Source organism: Mirounga leonina, unplaced genomic scaffold (assembly GCF_011800145.1).
Source record: "Mirounga leonina isolate KUSES-001 unplaced genomic scaffold, KU_Mleo_1.0 Mir_82, whole genome shotgun sequence".
NCBI classification, from domain to species: Eukaryota; Metazoa; Chordata; class Mammalia; order Carnivora; family Phocidae; genus Mirounga; species Mirounga leonina.
Window position 1 is genome coordinate 31,063,370 of NW_023270825.1, and position 21,376 is coordinate 31,084,745.

Genomic DNA, 21,376 nt, shown 5'->3' on the forward strand with positions numbered 1-21,376 from the left:
CCCCGGCTCCCGCCCCCCGGCTCCGCCCCCCGGCTCCCGGCTCCCGCGGGAAAGGCGCGCTGCCGCCCACCCGCCCCCGCAGGGCACTGAACTCCCCGCCGCGCCCCCACCCAGGTGCGAGGGCCTGAGGAAGCCGAGCCCAGGACGCGCCTGCCGCGGGAGTCTGGAGAAGAAACTCCCTCCGTAACTCGGGGCCACCTGATGCACACCAGGCCCCTTGCGGAGCTCCAGGCCCCTTGCGGCGCTCCCGGCTCCGCAGGGTCTGGACTCCCGCGGGGGCTGAGCCCGAGGGCTGGGGGCTGGCACCGGGGCAGAGGGGGGCTCACTTTTCAGATGGCTCACGTCAGCCCGCATCCTCTCCTCCTTCGCCTTGTTCCGCACCTTGGAGTTGAGTCCTTGTTCCAGGCTCCGCAAGGCCCCCTCTGCCTCCCGCAGACGCCTCTCCAGGTCCATGCGGACCTTCACCTCCGCCTAAGGGGAGAGGGAAGACAGACGAAAGTGGGGTCCCGGGGAGCAGTTGCCATCTCCCGTGGAAGCCTTCCCTGGTCATCCCCTGGCTCAAGCGGGCTTGCTCGCCTCTGGACTTGGATGGAAGTTACCACATCCTGCTTCGTGTCTCGAGCCCTTTACCAGATGTCCCGGACTCAGCCCCTGCACCGGGCAGGGGTCTACCAATGCTGCCCCACCCCAGCAGCGGGCTCACTGCTCCCCCAAATGGTGGCTCCATCGCCTGCCCCTGGCGGGTCAGACTGGCAGAGATAATTGAGGTAGCTGCCAGGTAGAGATGTGAGAGGGAAGGTCCAGGAACACGGGCCGCTCCCAGCGTCCAGGCCAGCACCTTGAGCTCCTGCTCGGCCTGCTGCTTTTCTGCGGTCAGCTCCTGCAGCGAGTTCTGCAGCGCCTGGGACTGGCTCGAGTAGAACTCCCGCTCCTCCTCCAGGGCCCGTGAGCGCTCCTCGTTCTCCTTCATCCTGCCGGGTGAAGAGGCGCTCAGTGCACGCTCACCCAAGGGGCTTTCCAGTGGGAGGGCAGCCCCTCCTAGAGACCTGGCTGGAGAAGCCCTGACACCCAGGCTTCCTGAGCCCCAGAACTTTCTGGGTTCTGTCACCCCGGGGATGAGAGGAGTGGTGTGGACAGTGAGGGGAGCCCCTGGCTTAGAGTCAGAAGGCTGGAGTCTTGGGTCCTGGTCTTGCTAGTTCTGTGACTTCAGGAAAGCCCTATCAACCCTCTGAGGCTCAGTTTCCTCATTTGTACAAAGGAGCTACAAGGAGAGGACCTGCCCAGCCTGCCACAAAGTACTGTTAGGCGGACCTAATGCCTGTCGGTATGGTTCACACCAGTGCAAGAGAGAATGATCAAGTCAGCTCTGGGTAGTGAAAATTTTCTTCCCCTTTGTCTCATGGGGAAACTGAGTCCTAGGCAAAAGGAAGTAAGTGATCTATCTGGTCAATGCCAGCTAGAACCCAAGAACTCCGGGCTTGAAGGGGCTCTCACCGCTTCTCAGCCAGGAGCTTCTCCTCCAAGAGCTGCTGCATCTTCTCTTCTATCTGCCTCAGGTTGCTATGGAGACCCCCACTGGGAGGGGGCCGCTCACTCTGATTGGCCAGTGTCTGCAGCTGGTTCTCATTCTCCTCCAGCATTGCCAGGGTTTTCTTCTTCTCTATAGAGAGTTCCTGGCATGGAGGGAGGGAGGGACAGAAGAGAAAGAGCCTAATTTAGGTTCTCCAACATGGCTACCCTCACCTGCCTTTCAATTTCAGGGAGTGATGCCCTCCTCACTCAGTCTTCTAGGAGAGACACCTGAAATATCTTCCTTCTTCCCTGGAGGTAAAAGGCCAACCAAGATCTCCTTCTTCACAAAGAGGCAAGGTTACTCTCCATTGAGGGACTCAGGGAGGAGCCCAATGCAGCTTCCAGGGAAGTTGGCATCTATACAGCTGGGGCCCAAGGGCACCATGAACTTCAGGGGTCTTTATTCCTCCAGGGATGAGTGAGGGAGTGTGTTGGGCTCATGAAAAACACCCAAGAGGAGCCAGCCCTAGAACAGATTTAGATGTCATCCCCATTTATCAGGATGGGGTCTTGTACTACCCCAAAATTTTGGAGTTGAAACACTCCACAAGAACCATCTCTCATGATGTGAAATGGAAAGATAAACAAATAAAAGCACCACAAAGCCCCAGTCACTTGAGAGAGAATAGAAACCTTGCAGCCTTCAAGGCAATTCATGAATTCAGTAAACATTAGCAACGTGCCAGCCTCCTGCTAGGTGCTGGGCTTGTAGAGACCTTAAGGCACGGTCTAGTGAAGTTCACAGTTTGCAAAATACAACCTAGTGTCCCGTAACAGATGTGCGAAGTTCTGCAGGAGCCTAGAGCTCAGAGCAAACCCTTGCTTGGGAGAGTTAGGGAAGCTTGGCTGCGGTGATATTGGAGTTTAGTCTTAGAAGGATGGATGTGTTCTCCAGGCAAAGAAGAGGTGAAAGGATGTTCTGTGTAGAAGGAACAGCTTGGGCAAAGGTGTAGAGTCTGAAAGAGCTTGGCTTCCTCAGGACACATGAGCTCTGGTTTGGAGTAGGGGTCAGACTGTCTTTGTGCAAGATGTGGAGGGACACCAAGGGAAAGTTGGGGAGGAGGGGCTGGGAACAGAGTTGGCATTTTGTCCTTGATACATGCCACCTTCTTCCTCCCCCTCAGTTTCTGTGGTATCAAATGGAGGTAACATGACAGTTGATTTCCCTTCATGATCAGTTTCACCCAGGAGCAGCTAAGTGAATGAGCCACAAGAAGGAAGAAGTGGGTGGTTCTACCACACACTCTAATCAATCCTCCATCTGGCATAAAAATATAAACACTGAAGAAGTTGGGTTTCCCAAGGCCATAGTCAGAGCAGGACAAATTTGAATTTGCTCCCCTGGGTCCTGCATTAGGCCTCCTGTGCTCACTGGTCCACAGAGAAGAAACCTTTTAGATCAGCACTCCATCATGTTCCATTCCCCTGGTGGAGAACCTTCTGGGGAAATGCTGTTGGAAAAACTAGTATCATGTAGCCCAACCAACCAGGCTGCCTCCAGGCCAACCAGCTGACCAGTGGCCCCTCACCTCCAGCGTCTGCTGCAAGGTCTCTGTAAGGTGCCTCAGCTCCTTCTTCTCTTGCTCCACACCCTTGAGGCATCTTGCAGTCAGTTCTAGCTCCCTGCAGGGACAGAGGGCTGGGTATGGCAGTGCCCACCCCTCCCAATCCCCTCTGCACACAGAAATGCTTCTGCTTCAACTCCCGATATGGCTCAGAGGGGTCCTTGGAAGGCCAGCCCCTCTCTGCATGGTGGGGTCCTGACAGCAGCTGTAGGGACCTGGGCCTGAAAGAAGGAGATCCCAGCCAAGTGGGGTTGAAGTCACTTGCTCCAGGTACACAGGCATCTGTCAGGTGGGATAAACCCAGGACCTCCCCACAGGCAGAGAGAAGCACTGGAGAAACCTGGCCCTACCTCCTGTCTTCCCGGGACAGACCCTGCTAGAACCTCTATTTACTCTGACTTGGGACATGGCTGAGGCCCTTCTCTGGGGTGATAACCCCTTTGCTGCTTTCTTAACAAGCCTGGGCCCCCTCAGGCATTTACTCCTGGTTTCCATTCCTCCTGCTTGAAATGCCTTTCCCTTTTCTCCTGCCCAGTCTCCTAAATCCTACCCATCCTTCAAGGCCCAGCTCAATCGAACCTCTCTTCACGCCCAAAGGATCACATGTATACCTTAATTCCTATGACACAGGGAGTCTGCACTGTGCCCCCTAGTGCCTGATTATATATTACTGTGTTGATCTTTCTTGGGTGTGAGCCTGGTTTTCCCAACCAGATTGTAAGATCCTGCATTGTAAGATAAGAGAACTTATCTTCTATTCCAGTATCTGGCACAATTCTGGAGATAAGCAGGTGCTCCACCATTTACTTGGTAAGATTCTCAGAGCTTCTCCCTTCCCAAAGCACTTGTTTAATTGACTTCCTTTTATAAGGTTGTTGCAAGAAAAGCCTTTCTGGGCTAACACTGATTATCAGTAGTGTTGAGGAGGAGGAGGGCAACCACCACCACCACCAACAGTACCCAGAGCATTAGTCTCCAAATTCCTAGATAGTCTGAATCAGAGTGACCTGGAGAGCTTTTATAAAATATAGATCTCTGGGCCCTACCTTCAAGAGACTCTCATTCTGTTATATGATCGTAATGTGCAACTGGGCAACTGGGTTTGCAAACCATACACAGGACTAAAGATCCCAAAGGACGTCATTAGCCAGAATGAGAATGGACTGAGCAGGGGATGTTGAGGGTCTTGGCTAACAGCACCTCCAGGCTGACTTGTTCCCGTCTGCCTCTGGGTAAGCAAGACTTGACAGAGGCACGAGGGGCTCGTTGCTGGGGGGGTGGGGGTGGGGAACAGGTCTGCACCTGCTGGTGCCTCACTTCCAGTTTGTATGGGGTCTACAGCTCCTTCTGGGCTGCCCCGAGGCCTGGAGCAGCACTGGGAAGATAGACCCAAACCAAGCCATCAAGTAGTGAGGCTCTCCTGGGTGAGACCTCCCTGAGCCTGATGGGAGACGTGGGTTCTAATGCCCTGCCCGAGGCGCACCTTCCTCCTACCCCCTCCTGGGCACCACCACCACCTTTTGATCTGCTCCTGCTCCATTTTCAGCTCCTGCACCACCTCCTCAAACTGCTGCTTCTCGGCCTCCAGCACCTGGTTAAGGCGCTCAAGCTCCTGAAGAGAACCAGAGGGGAAGAGAAGCGTCACAGGCAGCAAAGGGCCCCTGAGGTCAGGAACCGCCACTCTGGTCCAGGGCCCCCCCTGGGATGCAGTGCAGGCCAGGCCGTATGCGAGCCGACTCGGGGCTAAGTCCCGAGGAGCCCTGGTCCCACTCAGCGACACCCAGTCTCAACAAGCCTTATAAAAACATACTGAGCATGCTGCAGCCAGGGTTTAAAAAGGATCCCAATGTCGTTTCCCTGTGACTGGAGGTGATGATCATTCTAGATGTCTACTCTGCTGGGCAACTCCGGTCGCTAATAGCCTCAGGCGTGCTGGCCGGCTCTCAAGTGCTGGAGGGAACAGGGGGTGAATGTGTATTTCCCTTAAAGATCCCTAGAATGCCATTGGTTAAGGATGGCGAAGGAAAGCCATTCCCAACCCCAAAGTCAGAAAATCAGGACTCTTTCTTCCTCGGGGCATCTAGGAAGTTAACCAGCCCAGGTGGCCGCAGCTTTGCCTGGGCTCGCCCGAAGGGCACAGGGGAGCCAGAAAGCGCCGGGCAGGCCCCCAGGCAGGGCCAGACTCAACCGGTCAGGAATGCTGGCCAGCACCGTATTTTCCCAGCAAGTATGTGCCCTCCACGGGTCCCATTTTCCTGGGCCTCACTGGCAGGTGGGGCTGCAGGGTGCACTTCGAGGGAAGCTTAGCTGGAAGCAGTTTTGTGACAACTGCTTTGCTCCTCCATAGTTCACAGCGCGGGAGGGTGTAATTTCTAGCACCTCAGATGCCAGCAGGCCCTGGCGATGCCTCCAAGAGCCAGAGTGAAACTGAGGCTTCTGAAGATAACACGGCAAAACAGTCCTTTGGCTTTTCCTAACCCTCCTCCCCACGTTGGCCCCAGGTCTACATGATATAGTGCATTTCCCACCTGAGTCCATAACCACGTGCCCAGGCCACACTGAGTGCTGGGCGACAGTCAGAGAAATGGGCACCCGTGAATCAGAGCCTTCTATGGTCAAAGCCACTTGAAAGGCGCGTCGGTCTTCATCACACACTCGAATCCCGGAATCAGTTTTCCGGCCAAGAGGTGGCCCGGGCTCTTGCTTGAATGGCTCTCATGACAGGGAATTTGCCCCCAATTAAGACAGCCTGTTTCACTCCAGAACAACCTGCTCAAAGCTCTTCCTTCCGGGTTCAACCTCAGCACGGACCCTCTCTGAAAGTTACAACGAGAAGCACTGAGGAAGGGCCGCAGACTTTGCCGAAAGTTTGGTGGGGCTCAAAGGAGAGGGCTGAATCTCATTTATGGAGCAAAACTGCCCTCCAGTGCCCCCGTCGCCGCGTCTGTCCTTCGACCAAACTCTCTCCCTTCAGCTGCCTCCCTTGCTGGGAACTTGCTGCCTCAGATACCATCTCGTCTTAAGCCCTTCTCCTCGGCCTTGAAGACCGAAGACCCCAGCCAGCAAAGGAAGAGCCGGGGAATGGCGCTTAGCAAAACAGAAGACTGGCAAAGCCAAACACACAGCCAGCTTGTGGACACCCTGAGTCCCTCAGGTACACTAGGAGAGGGGGCAGCCCGTTTCATCCACCAGTGCCATCTGAGCCCAGATCTGCCTCCTCCTAATTTCCATCAGTGTGTCCACCTTCTCCCCTTGGAGCCATAGGACAAGACTGACCTGTTTTCCCTTCATGTGTTGGGGACAGCTCTTCTGTCCCCAAGTCTCCTCTCCTCCAAGCCAAATAATCCCGGCTTCACTGCATTATTTCTAAATCCCCAATAAAAGTAATTATGCTTTAGAAAAGAATGCAGGCCCCTGATTGGGAAGATTATAGTAAAGGTTCTTCCCAGTTAATTTACAGGCTCGATGCAATTCCAGTAAAAAACCCAATGAGATTTTTTTTTTTATAGCCTCATTCACTCATGCCACACATATTTATTGAGTGCTTAATATGTGCCAAGCACCTGCCAGGCTCTGCATTGAGGATGTGAAGATGAGCAAACCCAGACATGTCTCAGTTCTCATGAGCATACAGCTCAGTGCAAGAATCAGAAACTAATAAAATAAAGACACACATGAGAGGATGTTTACAAACCAAGGTATGTGATGTGCCCTGCAGGGACACAGTTCTATGGAAAGTTGCCTTGGACAAGAAGGAGGGAATGATTGGTAGGGGGAGCAGGAGATTCTTGAGCCAACAGGTGAAGGTGGATAAGTAACAGAGAAGAGCATTCCAGGAAGAAGGATCAGTATGTACAAAAGCCCTTCGGAAACGTGCTGCCCCGAAAGAAGCAAGACAGGCCCATAGAGCTGGGCCCAGAGTGAGGGTGGGAGGGAGGAGGCTAGACCACACAGGGCCTTGGGCTATGCTGGGGATTTGGGTCTTTTTTCCTGAGCAAGAACAAGCAATGAAGGTTTTGAGCAGGGAGTAGGAGAAGAAGGTGGGCAACAGAATCGACTTCCATTGCGAACAATGACTCTGGCTGCAGCTTGGAGAAAAGAGATGAAGAGGGGCCCGGAGGGATACAGGGAACCCAGGTGGGAGGCCACTGCCTTAGGCTAGCCAGACCTAGTGGTGTGAACCAGAGCAGGGCAGTGAGATGGAGAGAAGTGGCCAGGCAGGTTCTAGAGCTTGTGGGGGCAATGCTATCAGAACTGGGGGATGGAGTGGGGGAGATGGGAAGGACAGGGTGAGGCATGATTCCCGGGTCTCCAGTCTGCACAAACAATGGATGGTGGTGAATTCCCTGAGCTAGGGAGCTCTAGAGGAGGACCACCAGCTCTGCGGGGGAAGATCATGAGTGGTCTTGGACATACTGAGTTTGCAGTACTTTTGAGACTTCTGGCTGGAGATGTAATATCAACATTTGGATATTAAGGGGCCGGAACTCAGCAGAGAAAAGGGACTGCATCTGTCAATGGGGAGTTATCTGCATGCACACAGTAAATGAAGCCGGAGGTGTGGTCTAGATTACCATTGGATCTAGTGCAGAGAGAAGAGAGGGTGTGGGGGGTACTCTTTGAGTTGGGCAGTACTACCTTGTAGGGTTAATGGGAGGATCACATGAGCTAATCCATGCAAATTGTCTGCAACATAGTCAGTGCTTAATAAATGATAGATGGTATTATAAACTGAAATTGTGTGGTATCTGTTCACAGATAGACAGCAGTTCAAAGTAATGGAAAAGGGAATTCGGAAACAGATCTTGTATATGATAATAATGACAATGATGGATAACATTCTCCGTGAGCTTACTGTTCTAAGTACTTTACATGTATTAACTCATTTAATCCTCATAACAACTCTGAGAGTGGATAATATTTTTACCCTCATTTTACAGATGAGAAAAACAGAGGTACATAAAGGTCAAGTAAACTTGTTCAAAGTCATGAGTGTCTTCATCCCTTTTTCCCACACTGTAGCTAGTAAATGATGAAGGAAGAACTCAAACGTGGGCAGAGGGGTAGAGCAAGATGGAAATGTCCACGCACTGCTGGTGAGAGTGAAAACTGGTACAAATTTTCTGGAAAGCAATCTGTCAGTATGCATCAGGCGTCTTAAAAGTTCTTGCCCAGGGGCGCCTGGGTGGCTCAGTCAGTTACACATCTGCCTTCAGCTCAGATCATGATCCCAGGGTCCTAGGATGGAGTCCTGCATCGGGCTCCTTGCTCAGTGGGGAGCCTGCTTCTCCTTCTGCCTGCCACTCTCCCTGCTATGCTCTCTGTCTCTCTCTCTCTCTCTCTGACAAATAAATAAAATCTTGAAAAAAAAAAAACGTTCTGGCCCAGACTCAGGGATTTCCCCCATTGGAGTCTCTCCTAAACAATTAGACAGTAGACCAAGATTTATGTGTACAGAGATGTTCACTGTGGCATAATTTATAATAGTGAAAACAGTCTGGATGTCTAAAACTAGAAGAGTCGTTGAATGGAACATCACATAGGATGAATCAGTACCTGGTCATTAAGACTGAGGTTTTCAAGGAACATTGAATGACATGAAAACTTGCTAAAGGTACAATGTTAATGAAGGTATAATGAAAAAGCAGGCTATAAAACAGAATATCTGCTATGATCCTATTATGTTGAAAATATATATAAGAATTATATATATATTAAAGATTTTATTTATTTTATTTATTCATTTATTTATTTATTTATTCATCTATTTATTTATAGAGCGTGCACAAGCAGGGGGAAGGGCAGAGGCAGAGGGAGAGAGAGAGAGAATCTCAACTAGACGGACACGGGGCTCGATCTCACGACCCTGAGATCATGATCTGAGCCCAAACCAAGAGTTGGATGCTTCACCGACTAAGCCACCCAGGTTCCCCTACAATAATATATATTTTTAAATACTGAAGAAAAATACCAAAATATTGGCAACAGTTGTCTGTCAATTGTGGGATTGAGGATAACGTTTTGTTTTCCGGGTGTTCTACAAAGAGCACGATTTTTACTGTTAATAAAAAGGTTTCATGTTAACAAGGACAAAGAAAGAGAATCTTCTTCCTGGTTGCTCACTTCTTTTCCACCTTTCACTTTATCTGTGTGACTTTTAACTAAAACTGATGCCTGAGAAGACTGATGACAGCAGAATCTATAAACTCGGAGCATCCAGAACCTTCTGTTCCTGCAGCCAAGATGGTCTGAGTGCTTGTAGCAACCCTTCCATTGGTTGAGGTCAGCTAAGGCCTGCAGACGCTAACGCCTCTCTCCACCGTCTAGTGCTTGTTCCTCCGACTCCTGGGCCTGACCTAAGTTGCAGGAGTACAGGGTTGGAAAGAAGTCACCCAAAGGCAAATTCCAGCTCAACGAAAGGAAGAGCTTTCAAACAATAGAGCAATAAGGCAAAGAATAACTCCAGAGGTTGTGAGTTACCCATGACAGACTCAGGATATCATCCATCAGGGAGGTGAACAAAGAGCCTCACCTTGAAGTGAGAGGTTCTTTCCAACACCTAGAGTCTGTGTTCTGACCAGGAGCAGCCTGGGTGACAAGATGCCTGCCTAATGGGCCTGGGACATTTCTAATTTCCCATGCGCCTGTTCACATGCAAGGCTGAGCTCTCAAGAGTTCAGCCAGCAAAGGAAAGGTAGGCAGGCTGCCCTCCTCCAGGGGATGAGAGAGATGAGGTCACAGGGGGCCAGGGACATTTGAGGGACCTGCACCCAAGGAAGGGCATGGCCTCCTGGCCCCAGGGCAGATGAGCCCAGGCAGGCTCCCCCTGTACTCTCTGCTCATGCATCTAGAGTCCCAGGGCCTTCCTTCCCCATGGAGGATGTCGTGGCCCCCCACCACTGCTCAGAGCACATCTGCATGGGCCTTGCCCATCCACAAAGCACTCTGTTCCTTCTAGTCATCAAGCCTCATGGCGACCTAGGTGCTAAGGGGGCATAGCCGTTAACTCTTATCAGAGCATCACAGATAGAGAAACTGAGGCCCGGAGAGGTTAGCTTGCCCAAGGCCACACAGTCAGTGATGGAGCTGAGACTCCAATCTGAGTCTCCTGGTTCCAGAGTCCGAGTCTGCCGTTAGGCCAGGCTGCCTCTTAAAGACCAGAGTATCTTCATCTTCTCACTGGGCCCTACCAGATGCCTTCCTAAAGTGGCCCAAGGCACGCCCAGACCACCTCTGTGCCTCACAGTGGAGATAGGAAAGGCACAGGGGACAGGCAGCCCCATTGCATGGAGGAGCAAGTTAGGGCCCCTGTGAGTTCCGCTCCTCCGAACCTTTCCCTTTCGCCCGCCCACGGCACCCTTGGCCGTGGGAATCGGCTGGGCCCGAGTGAGTCGCATTCCCATCTTGGGCCACAAAACCAGGGCGTTCACAGCTGACAGGCCCCGCTCTTTCAACATGCTAAGGCTTTAAGTGAGGCCTGCGTGCAGTGGGTCTCCGCTGTCCTCATTTCCTGCCTAAAGACCTAGATAGAGTGTCTAAATTTTCCTCCAGCTGACAGCTGCCCCAGATTTAGCCTCTCTGATGGATAAGTCTGTCTCTCTCGCTGCCGGTGGCTGTGTCCGTCACTCCATCCCTTCCTCTGGCTTCCTCAATTACCTGTCTTAAGTTGCTGACAACGCACCAGAAGTCTCGCTTCTCAAAATGACAGAACTGTGTGCAGAAAATGCCAGAACTCTCTTGCAGGACCTGGATGACACCAGAGAGACAGGGAGGCCCACACACCACCGGGTGGGAGAAGGCTCAGCGCTGTCATGGTGCCAATCCTCAAATCCACGCAATCCTAATACAAATCCTCAATGGCTTTGGGGTTTTGTTTTTTGTTTGTTTTTTCCTATTGTTGTGAATCGACAAAGTGAGCCTGAAGTCCAGCTGGAAGGGTAAGTGAGCAAGAATATCAGATATAATTTTGGAAGGAGAAAAATGAGGCTGGATTGTCCTACTGGATTAAAATCAAGATGTAATGTGAAATTATAAGAATCAAAAATGCTCACTCATTGAGTCATCCCTCATTTATCAAGCCCTCATCCGGGGCCAGCTGCTGTGCCGGGCCCTGGGAATGTTCGGGCTGCTACAGGGACATGATGCTTCCTGACCGCAGGGTCTGTTTCAGAGCGCGGTGAAGGGCGGTCGGGAAAGGTGCTTAGCGCGAGAAAAGTCACAGAGGCAGGCACTGAGCCGAGGCTGCCGGGCCCAGCCCTATAAGGACAAGGAACAGCAACGGGGCAAAGAGCAGTGGACTGAGTCAGGCTCTCCTGTGCGCGCGCGAGCCACTCTGCAGCTTGAGGCCTCAGGCAGCTCATGTGCAGGATGGGCCCATAATTCATAACAACCTGATCATGATACTAACAAACACAGATATTCACTCAGCATGTCCTATGTGCCAAGCAATTTATATGTAATATCTCATTTAATCTTCACAGCATCCTAATAAGATGGGTTCCATTATCTCCATTTTTCGCGTAAGAATATTGATGTTCAGAGAGGGTAGGTAACTTGTCCAAGGTTACACAGCTAGAAGTGGTGAAGCTCAAACACAGACATAGGCAGCCCGGCTCCAAGTCTGCACTGCTAAGCACTACCTGACTCTGCCCTTCAGGGGTGCTGATGCCCCTTTGGGACAGGCAAGGCCCAACGCTGCATGGAGATTCCAAATGAAGTGGACTTCAGGGGCTCCCTACCCTCAAACGAGGCCAGGGTCTCCTTTTCCCTACAGGCAGCCCCAGGCTAATGCTTGGCCTTTTTGGAACTTACAGTGTGTCACTTAGAGGAGGAAGGAAACCCTGAAATCATCCAACCCACTCACCCTGATGGTGCAGAAGCCCCTCTCTAGGTAACAGAGGCCACCCCTGCCTCCCGTGAAGATCACCAGTGACAAGCAGCTCATTCCTTACTGATGTAGCTTATACAATTTGGGGATGGCTTTCTCTAGAATGTGGTCACCTACATTTTTTACTTTTGTCCCTGGGGATTGGCAAGAAGAAATACAAGTTGGCAAGTCCCAAGCACTGTCACCTCATGGCCTCTCTGCTCTACCTGGCTGACTTTCCAGTGAGTTCTCTGGGTGCTTTGCTCCCTTACATGATTCCTGAATACCAGAAATACAGGCCATACGCCGTGGCTGCTAAGGGGCGCCCGGAGCGGGAGGTGCTGGGGAGGAGCAGCAGTGCTGAGCATCTCGGTGCGCCTACCTCTCTCTGCTCCCTCTGAAGGCAGAGTTCTTCCGTCTCCTCCATCAGTTTGTCTGCAAAGCAAGCACGCACCCTCTCACAGAAAGCTCGCTCCAGCTCCGGCCTGGAGGGGGCAGGTGCCTTCCAGAAACCTCCTTCATGCCCGGGATCTCCCAGGGAAACGGTCAGCCCTGCCATGCCCGGGCCGGCCAGGGGGCTGAGCCAGCTCCTGGGGCTGGAAGCTGCCGTGCTGGCCTCAGCCGCCGCCCTCCTTTCTGCTTGCTTTGTGCATTCACAAGACAAGGGTGGCCTCATCTTCAGAAGCTCAGGTGGGGGTCTGCACCCTAGAAGTGCTGTTAATTGTGCTGCTCCCCAGACCACCGCCCCTCTGCACTAGTGTCTGGCAGGTGGGGGAGGGCAGGCCCTGGGGGGACAGGCAGAGCGGAACCAGTGCTGAGGCCCCAAGTGTCTAAGGAGGTGGCAGGGGAGAGGATCCGAGGTAAAGGATCAAACTCCCAGTCTCACCTTCTTTCCCAACAGAGCATGCTTGCCCGCCAGTCAGGGGCATAGGGTCAGGTGTAAAGCGGGCTGGCAGGTGGGAGTTATTAGGGGCAAATCCAGGACCTGGGGACCCAGGGCAGGATAATTTCAACTCCGTTTATGGGGCCCATACTGTGTGCCGGACACAACGGCTTTCAGGCATGTTCTCATTTCCCCTGACCCCCCTGCCACCTCTAAACGCTAGGGACTATTCTCGTTTCCATTTTAAGGATGAGGACATCGAGGCTTACCGGGGCTACACTTCCTGGAGACACACAGCTGACAGAGAAGTGGCAAAGCTGCGGCCAGAGCCCAGGCTCCCGGCCACCAGGTCCCCCTGCCTTCTGTCATGCCGGCCAAAAGGACACAGGTTACACAGTCAAAGCCTCTAGGCTTCGGGCTGATCTATGGCTCCCTGTAGCCCACCAAGCCCCATCCCAGATTCTCCCCTTCCTGGGCCGTCCACCAAGCCCCGGCTCTAACCCTTGGCCCCAAAGTGCTTGCTACCTAGGGAGCCTCAGCTTCCAGTCCATCCCTCTAGCCAACCTAAATACTCCTGCTTTTCCTTGGCCAACTGCAGCCCCTGGGCCTCCAGGCTTTTGATCATGGCTTCTCCCAGCTGGGCATTCTTCCAAGTCCTGGGGAGGGAGGGCAGATGGGACAGAGAAGAGAAGAAGAAAGAAACACAAAATTGTTACAACAGAAGAGTGGTGGAGAAGGAGACTGCGCATGGTTTGTGCTCGCCCATCCTGTCTCTTCCAGAATCCCAGCCCCATTCACTCTGGCACCCTTGGCTCTGGGCATGCCACCAGCATCGATCGGTTACAGTCCCTGGAGGCTGGCCCGGGCTGCAAAGTGGGCCACGGCAGACGGGGCCAGCAGCACTTGCGGAGCAGGGAAGAGATTGCTTCCCAGGCTGCCTTCCACACCACTGTAGGCCACTCCTGGGCACAAGGCCTGGCGGCCGCACGCTCACTATCATTTGTTGAACTGAAAGCATGACCCAACTTGAACAGGCAGGTGCCAGGACAGGGGTTTACATATAAATGGACCATGCTGGGCTGGAGGTTTCCATGATCTGGACTCTGATTTACAAAGCACCAGCTCCTTTCTGCACTAGGATTCACTGTGGGCCTGGGGAAGTGAGATGGGTGTTGGGAGGCAGCCGAATCCCCCTAGCAATGCTGGATTTGCTCCCAAGAGTTAGAGACAAGTGGTGTCCACGTCTGCCACCTGTGACTCCAGACAGGTCAAGCTCGCTGTGCTCAAAGCCCACTTAGCAGACCCCTCCCAGATGCTCTAAATCTGGCCTGGCCTTTCTTCCCCACCCTAACCAACGTCCACAGCGCTGTTTTCAAGGAGGCCCAGCCATTTTTCTCCCCACCCTGTCCTTTCTTGGTGTCCTCAGTGCCCACCAGGATCCCAGCAGAGAGGCAAGGAGATCAGGGTGAACCCAGCCCATAACCATTCCCTTTCTGGACCTGCCCTCCTGCCTATGAGCACTTACACCTTCCCGGACTCCTGTAGCATCTCCAGCCACTGGGTCTGCTCAAACTCGGACTCGGCAGCCAGCAAGATGTTGCCCTGCCAGGAAGAAGAGTCCCAGGTGTTCCTGAGAGGAGGCCACTCCCGGGATGTCAGAGGCCATCCACAGGGCCCTCCAGGCCCAGCTCTGCTCCTCCATCACACATCCCTAGGACACTGAACCCTCCCAAGCCAGGCCGCTGGAGGGGCTGCCCCCAGGGAGCCTGGAGGTCCCCCAGAGAGGCTGGTCTGCCCTGCCGAGTCCAGGCTGAGGGGAGAGCTTTACTCACATGGAAGTCCTGGTGGGAGATTTTCATGGCATAGGGCATGCTGGGTTCTTCCTTGGCCTCCACCAGGCAGCCTCCCAGGGGGATGACGCCCTGGGAAAAAACCAGAACAGGCAGCCCCCACCCCGCCCAGGTCACTCAAGGCCTCTGGGAGCCCTCAGCCAAAGCCAGGTCCTGCCAAGGGCTCAAGCTGGGAGCCAGACCAGAACCAACTCCCAGAAGGAAGAGGAAGGGCTGGGGCAGGCTCTGGGGTACAGGAGGGTGGGGGCCCAGCCCAGGAGAGCAGGGAGTCTTGTGTCCCAGGAAAGATTTGTTCTCCAGACCCTGCTAGACCAGAGCAAGAAAAGACACGGTCTTCTACCCTTACAGGATACCCTCCCCCGTTGTCCCCATGAGGCCCTCCCCACTGTGGCCCTGAGGGGAGGCTGCCTCACCTTAGGATGTATATTGAAGTATTTATTGCTTTCAAAGTTCTTTTTTTCGCTCTCAGAGTAGTAAAGAAGAAAGCTCTCTTTGATGATGAAAAACCTAGAGTGGGTGGTGGGGAAGAAGGGGCAACCAGGAGGGAAGGGGTGAGGTTTCTTGGGACAGTAAGAAGGCCTTGGAGGTCCTGAACTCACATGGAGAGCCCATGGGGACACCAGCTCATGACTCATCCTCACCAGCTCACATTCCCCATCTGGGCAAAGACCTCAGCTGGACAGCCACCTGCTGCCTTAGGCAGCCTGACCCTTGTGCTGGTGGGCAGCGGAAGTGGGAAGCCCACGACTGGCCTCTGGGTCTGGCCAACTCCATCCTGCCACACTGGCACCCTCAGCACAGGAGGGCACCTGTAGTCCTTCCCCTCTAGTATCTTCCCCCCCTTGAGCCATAGCTCCAGTCCCATAGGGTCTACCGCAGGGGTGGGGTGGGGCGGGTGGGGGAAGAGGGAAAGAAGAAAGTTTTCCTCGTTTCTGCCTCTCAGCCTCTCTGCTCTAGGAGAACGCAGAGCCTAGGGAGGACTCCCGCCTCACTAAGAGACTGTGCAAGATTCCAAGATGGGTCTTCTGACAAGTGATCATGAAACTGGCAATTGGATAGAATGTGGATACCAGGCTGGTGAGGCCAGGCCCACCGCCTACATGTGACACCTGCATTCCCTTTTGTCTGAGAGCTCCATGGCCTCCTTCTGGGACCACATCGAACTCAGGATTCCTGGGACCTGGATGCTTCCTGGTTGTTGTGCAGCCAGCCGCCTGGTGCCAACACGCGGAGCCCTTGGACCCACTCCGTGGGCTCTCATAGGACTAATGATTGGAGCCGACCAGAATAGGACACCAAGTACCCTCCAGGACAAGATCCAACCAGGCCTCGAAGCCCTGAGGCTCAGGAACACCCCGAATGGCCAGCTTCTCGCTCCCAGGGCCCAGGATCGGGGGAGCTGGAAGCAGTGGGTGCTGGAGCCCGGCTCAGATAGGCTGGCGACCGCGGGCCGTGTGACTCTCCCCTCTGCTCTGCGTTCGGTAGCATCGTGTTGGTAGCTTGATACAAGTCACAGTGGGATCACTCACACCCTGAAAACCACCAAATGCTACAAACAGGGCTCCACCCAACACTCCCCCCCCCCCCCCCGAGAGAGCCGATTGTTAGCCATTTACCAGCGCACTACTGATTGGAAGGCCACTCTCGTGAGGGTTTCAAAAAAATTGCTGGGGCACCATGAAGTCAGTGACTCTCTGAAGATCCACCAGCCACATGATCTTTCCTCAGGCCACAGCTGCTGGGGGAGGGTCCCCGGGACGGCCCACAGCTGCCACCGCACCTCCCCCAGGAAAGAGAAGCTCCGCTTTGTCCTGTGGTGTGAGCCCCAGGCCAACCCTTGCGCTTTATTTGCACCGACCCTCTTGGCCCAGCCAGATACCGAATGGAGCTGTGGACGTCCTGCTAATGCCCTCCTCCTCCAGGCCTCTCTGCCCCTGAGGGAGGAAAGGACACTTAAATACCACTCTGCAGAGATGCAGGGACATTCTGGGCCCTCCAGCACCTGACCCCTGCCCATCTTCTCGGCTTTCCCACCGCTTCTGCCCTGCAGCCTCTCTGTCCGAGCCAACACTGACCTCACCACCCCCCACCTCACTACATTTTGCACAGTCCTGCAAAGGAGGTTGTGCAGTCGTCCCTGAAAAGCCCTGCCTGTTGCATTTCATCTGGCTGCACCCTTCCTTGGTGACCAGCCCAGCCCTCAGTGCCATCCGAGCTCCTCCTGCCCTTGCTGACTGGGCCATGCGCTTGGCACTCAGCACCAATATGCCCATGTGTTCATCTTGTCCTGAGGGGATGCTGGGCTCCTGGGGGGCAGGCCCCTGCCCTCTCTGATCCACAGGCCAAGGGAGATGTCCCCTGCCCGTTTTAAAGAAACTTTGCAGAGTACTTAAGAACACAGGCTTTGGCCACACGATCATGCTGAGCTAGTACCCGGGCCTGGAATCAGGCCGCAACCTGAGCCGCGCCTGCCGCCTGCCACCGCCTCTGGACCACGGACCCCCACAAAGTGAGCGAGCTTCGGGCCTTCATGAAAATATGTAAGCAGGATCCGAGCGTTCTGCACACCGAGGAAATGCGCTTCCTACGGGAGTGGATGGAGAGCATTGGGGGTAAAATACCACCTACCGCTCATAAAACTAAATCAGAAGACACTATCAAGGAGGAAAAAACAGATAGTAAGAAGGCGGAGGAAAACATAAAGACAGACGAACCATCAAGTGAGGAACGTGATCTAGAAATTGACAATGAAAGTGTGATTGAACCAGATATTGATGCCCCTCAAGAAATGGGAGATGAAAATGTAGAGATAACCAAGGAAATGATGGATCAGGCAAATGATAAAAAAGTGGCTGTCATTGATGCCCTAAATGATGGTGAACTAAAAAGCCCCCTTGACTTGTTCACAGATGCCATCAAACTGAATCCTCGCTTGGCCAGTCTGTCTGCCGAGAGAGCCCGTGTCTTCATCAAATTACAGAAGCCAAATGCTGCCATTCGAGACTGTGACAGAACTATTGAAATAAATCCTGATTCAGCTCAGCCTTATAAGTGGCGAGGGAAAGCACACAGACTTCTGGGCCGTTGGGAAGAAGCGGCGCATGATCTTGCCCTTGCTTGTAAACTGGATTACGATGAAGATGCTAGTGCAGTGCTGAAAGAAGTTCAACCGAGGGCCCAGAAAATTGCTGAACATCAGAGAAAGTATGAGCGAAAACGTGAAGAGCGAGAGATCAAAGAAAGACTAGAAAGGGTTGGGCGCCTGGGTGGCTCAGTCGGTTAAGCGTCTGCCTTCAGCTCAGGTCATGATCCCAGGGTCCTGGGATCGAGCCCCGCATCGGGCTCCCTGCTCGGCGGGAAGTCTGCTTCTCCCTTTCCCACTCCCCCTGCTTGTGTTCCCTCTTTCTCTGTTGAAAAATAAATAAAATCTTAAAAAAAAGGGTTAAGAAGGCTCGGGAAGAACATGAGAGAGCCCAAAAGGAGGAAGAAGCCAGATGACAATCAGGAGCTCAGTATGGCTCTTTCCCAGGTGGCTTTCCTGGGGGAATGCCTGGTAATTTTCCTGGAGGAATGCCTGGAATGGCAGGGGGGATGCCTGGAATGGCAGGAATGCCTGGGTTCAATGAAATTCTTAGTGATCCAGAGGTTCTCACAGCCATGCAGGATCCCGAAGTTAGGGTGGCCTTCCAGGATGTGGCCCAGAACCCAGTGAATATGTCAAAATATCAGAGCAATCCAAAGGTTATGAATCTCATCAGTAAATTGTCAGCCAAATTTGGAGGTCAAGCATAATGCCCTTCTGACAAATAAAGCCCTTGCTGAAGGAAAAGCAATGATACCTAATGGATGTCGCAATAATACAAACCAGTGTACCTCTGACCTTCTCATGAAGAAAGCTGGGGTGCTGTGAAGAGAATCCCTACCCCTCTGCCCCACATGCAACTGGAACATTCTATAGTGGTTTGCCATTAGGGTATTCATTCAGATAATGTTTTCCTACTAGGAATTACAAACTTTAAACACTTTTTAAACCTTAAAAATATTTAAAAACATATTAAAAGGGTGTGTTAGTCCCTACATTTTTCTTTACTAATCATTTCAGTTTTTTTCCTTTGGATTAATTCGGCAAGGAAGATACTTCAGTGTGGAAGATTTATTGCTCAGTTTGAGTGAAATAAAGGTTTATTAGTGGGAGGCAAATATAGGGGGAAAAAAAAAAGAACACAGGCTTTGACATCAGATAGACATGCCATTTCCCAGCTGGGGGACTGTAGCTCACCTCTCTGAGCATCAGTTTATTTACCTGTAGAATGGGGATGATAACACCTACCTCAGAACAGTTGAACAGTTTAAGAGGCTATTTACCCCATTCTGGTATTTTGTTATGGGAGCCTAACAAAGACAAATAGCTTCTTGCATTCCTGACACTTCTGGAGTCCCCTCTACACTGAGGGTAAAGCATTGTGCCAGGGACTTAGTTGGGGAGGAGGGGTAACAGGCAGATGATCACTGGACACAATGAGCAGGGAGACAACAGGGGCCCTGGAGTCGAACAATCCCCACCCCTCAAGCCATGGTCTCAGGCAAGCTCCCAGCCTTGCTGAGCCTCCCTTGCAAAGCTTCTCTATAAAATGACGGGTGCAAATATCTGTCTCTTGGGGCTGCTGTGAAGATTCATTGCTGAGCTCCTGTTGTATACCAGGCACTGTTCTCGGTGCTAGGGAGAGAACGGTGGGCAAGAGAGACACATATTCCCGTCCCCACAGAGCTTACACTTGAGTGAGTGTGTGGCATGGCGAGGCGGACAGTAAATAAATAAGATTTATTTATTACCAGATGCTAATAAATGCTAGGGGGAAAATAAAGCAGGAGAAGTAAGGGGGTGGGCGGGGGGAGGTTTTGCTATCAAACACGGTGGTCAGGGAGAGCCTGATTACGAAGGTGACATTTGAGAAGATGCTCTCGGCACAGGAGCCCCAGGGGCAAAGGCCCTGAGAAGCGTGCCGGGCTCTGGAAGGAACTGGAAGGAACTGCGAGGCTTGCAGCATCGCTGCAGCAGGACCCGATAATAGGGCACATGAAGGGCCCACACACCATGCATGCCAAGCCCAGCCTCGTTCCAGCTGTGCTCAGCTGGGTTTGCGGGGGGAGTGAAGGTCAAGGGAGAGGAGCCTGAACCTGGGAGCATGAACCTGGAGGAGGAGGGCGACTCCCCAGCTGGCAGGGATGAGTACTGCCCAAAAAAGGGCACATTTGGCCAGCACACTTCCAGGTCCCAAGGAGCCACCTTTACTCATAAACCTGTCTCAGTGACAGCCCCCTGCTCCAGCTGATGATGCTCAGCCTCCTCTCAGCAGGTGGGGGCCCAGGACCTGAGTGCCCCTGCACAGAAGGACACTTCTTCCTATCCCTTTCTTCAAAATCCCCTTGCTCCCTGACACTCTCATTCTGACTGCAAGCCAGGGGCATCTCCTTCTGTGCCCTGCGGAGTTGGCGGGCTATGCCAGGGCTGGAGACGATCCCCATTATTTAGCTGTTCTCATGTGTTGGCTCCCCTGCTGAGTGTTGTAAGTGTACCCGAGTATTTGATCGATGTCACAATCCTGGAAGGCAGGACTTTTATTCCCACTTTACGGATGAGGAAACTGAGGCCTAGAGTTGAAATAACGCGTGCAAAGTCACACAGCTAGGGCAGAGGTGGGGCTGGGATTGGAACCCGCAGACCACAGTCCCTGCTCTTACTTCCCACACCACCCGCCTTCGGAGCCGCTTCCATTCATGCCAGCATCGTGCAGGGAACCACCAGGCCAGAGGCAGGAGGTACCGAGGCTGGGGAGCCACGGGTCAGAGCTCTGCCACTTAACAGCTGTGTGGCCAGGGCAAGTCACCTGATCTCTCCAGGCCTCAGGTCCAAGTGTGACTGAGGACAATAATAGTAGCTACATCTCTTAGGGTTGTTGGGATGAGTAAATGAGTTTGTTCACATAAAGACGTAGCATATTGTGACACATGGTAAATATTCAATAAACGCTTACTTGTATTACTGCTGTTATTATTTATTATGATCAGGTTCAGTGTCTACGGCAGCCTGCCCTAGCCTCCGTTCCCATTGGCCCTCCCCTAGCTCCTACTGGCAGCAGGCCTGGGCTCCAGCCCAGCCGGCCAGCCCCTGTCCTCCAAGCACCAGGCACCTCCCTCCTGTCTGAAGCCCACCCTTCCATCCCGGGCCAACTTCAGGCCTGGGAGGAGCTTTGTAGCCCCAGGCCTCTCATCATCAGCCCCACTAGTCGCCGACTAGGCCGGGGAGGGGGCAGCCCAGAGCATGTGGGTGAGGGGAGGGGTCTGTTAAGGCCACGGCCTCCTCTCTCAGGCCTAAAGGATGGTATTCCGCACGTCCAGCTGAAGGAGCATTTGCAAGGTGCCAAGACGCTCACTTTGGTAAGTGTTTCATTGGCATTATCTTTATAAATCTCTCACAGTGACTCTAAGAGATGGAGGTATTTGTGGTTCTGGATCCTGGTGAGTTAACGGAGGCACACGGAGATTAAGAAGCGAGTGAGTGGCGGACTTGGAAGTCGGCTCGGTCCACTGACACAGCTCACGTTCTCGACTGCTGTGCTCTGTGATGCCCAGTCCTCCT

The 21,376-nt window shown here is 53.1% G+C and overlaps 2 protein-coding genes across 2 annotated transcripts in view; one reads left to right on the forward strand and one right to left on the reverse strand.

The window, feature by feature from the left end:
- Positions 1 to 21,376, reverse strand: part of PLEKHD1 (pleckstrin homology and coiled-coil domain containing D1) — a 28,909-nt gene that overhangs the window by 1,461 nt on the left and 6,072 nt on the right. The window contains exons 2-11 of the mRNA XM_034992558.1: positions 15,150 to 15,243; positions 14,719 to 14,808; positions 14,412 to 14,488; positions 13,451 to 13,542; positions 12,386 to 12,438; positions 4,655 to 4,749; positions 3,102 to 3,195; positions 1,495 to 1,673; positions 839 to 971; positions 327 to 471 (exon numbers count right to left, since the gene is read on the reverse strand). Coding sequence (XP_034848449.1) covers positions 327 to 471; positions 839 to 971; positions 1,495 to 1,673; positions 3,102 to 3,195; positions 4,655 to 4,749; positions 12,386 to 12,438; positions 13,451 to 13,542; positions 14,412 to 14,488; positions 14,719 to 14,808; positions 15,150 to 15,243 — 1,052 coding nt within the window. The remainder of the gene's footprint in view (positions 1 to 326; positions 472 to 838; positions 972 to 1,494; positions 1,674 to 3,101; positions 3,196 to 4,654; positions 4,750 to 12,385; positions 12,439 to 13,450; positions 13,543 to 14,411; positions 14,489 to 14,718; positions 14,809 to 15,149; positions 15,244 to 21,376) is intronic.
- Positions 17,267 to 18,346, forward strand: LOC118002231 (hsc70-interacting protein-like). Its single transcript, XM_034992559.1, has 2 exons — positions 17,267 to 17,994; positions 18,177 to 18,346. Exons 1-2 carry the CDS (start codon positions 17,267 to 17,269, stop codon positions 18,232 to 18,234), a joined length of 786 nt encoding a protein of 261 aa, XP_034848450.1. The 3' UTR covers positions 18,235 to 18,346.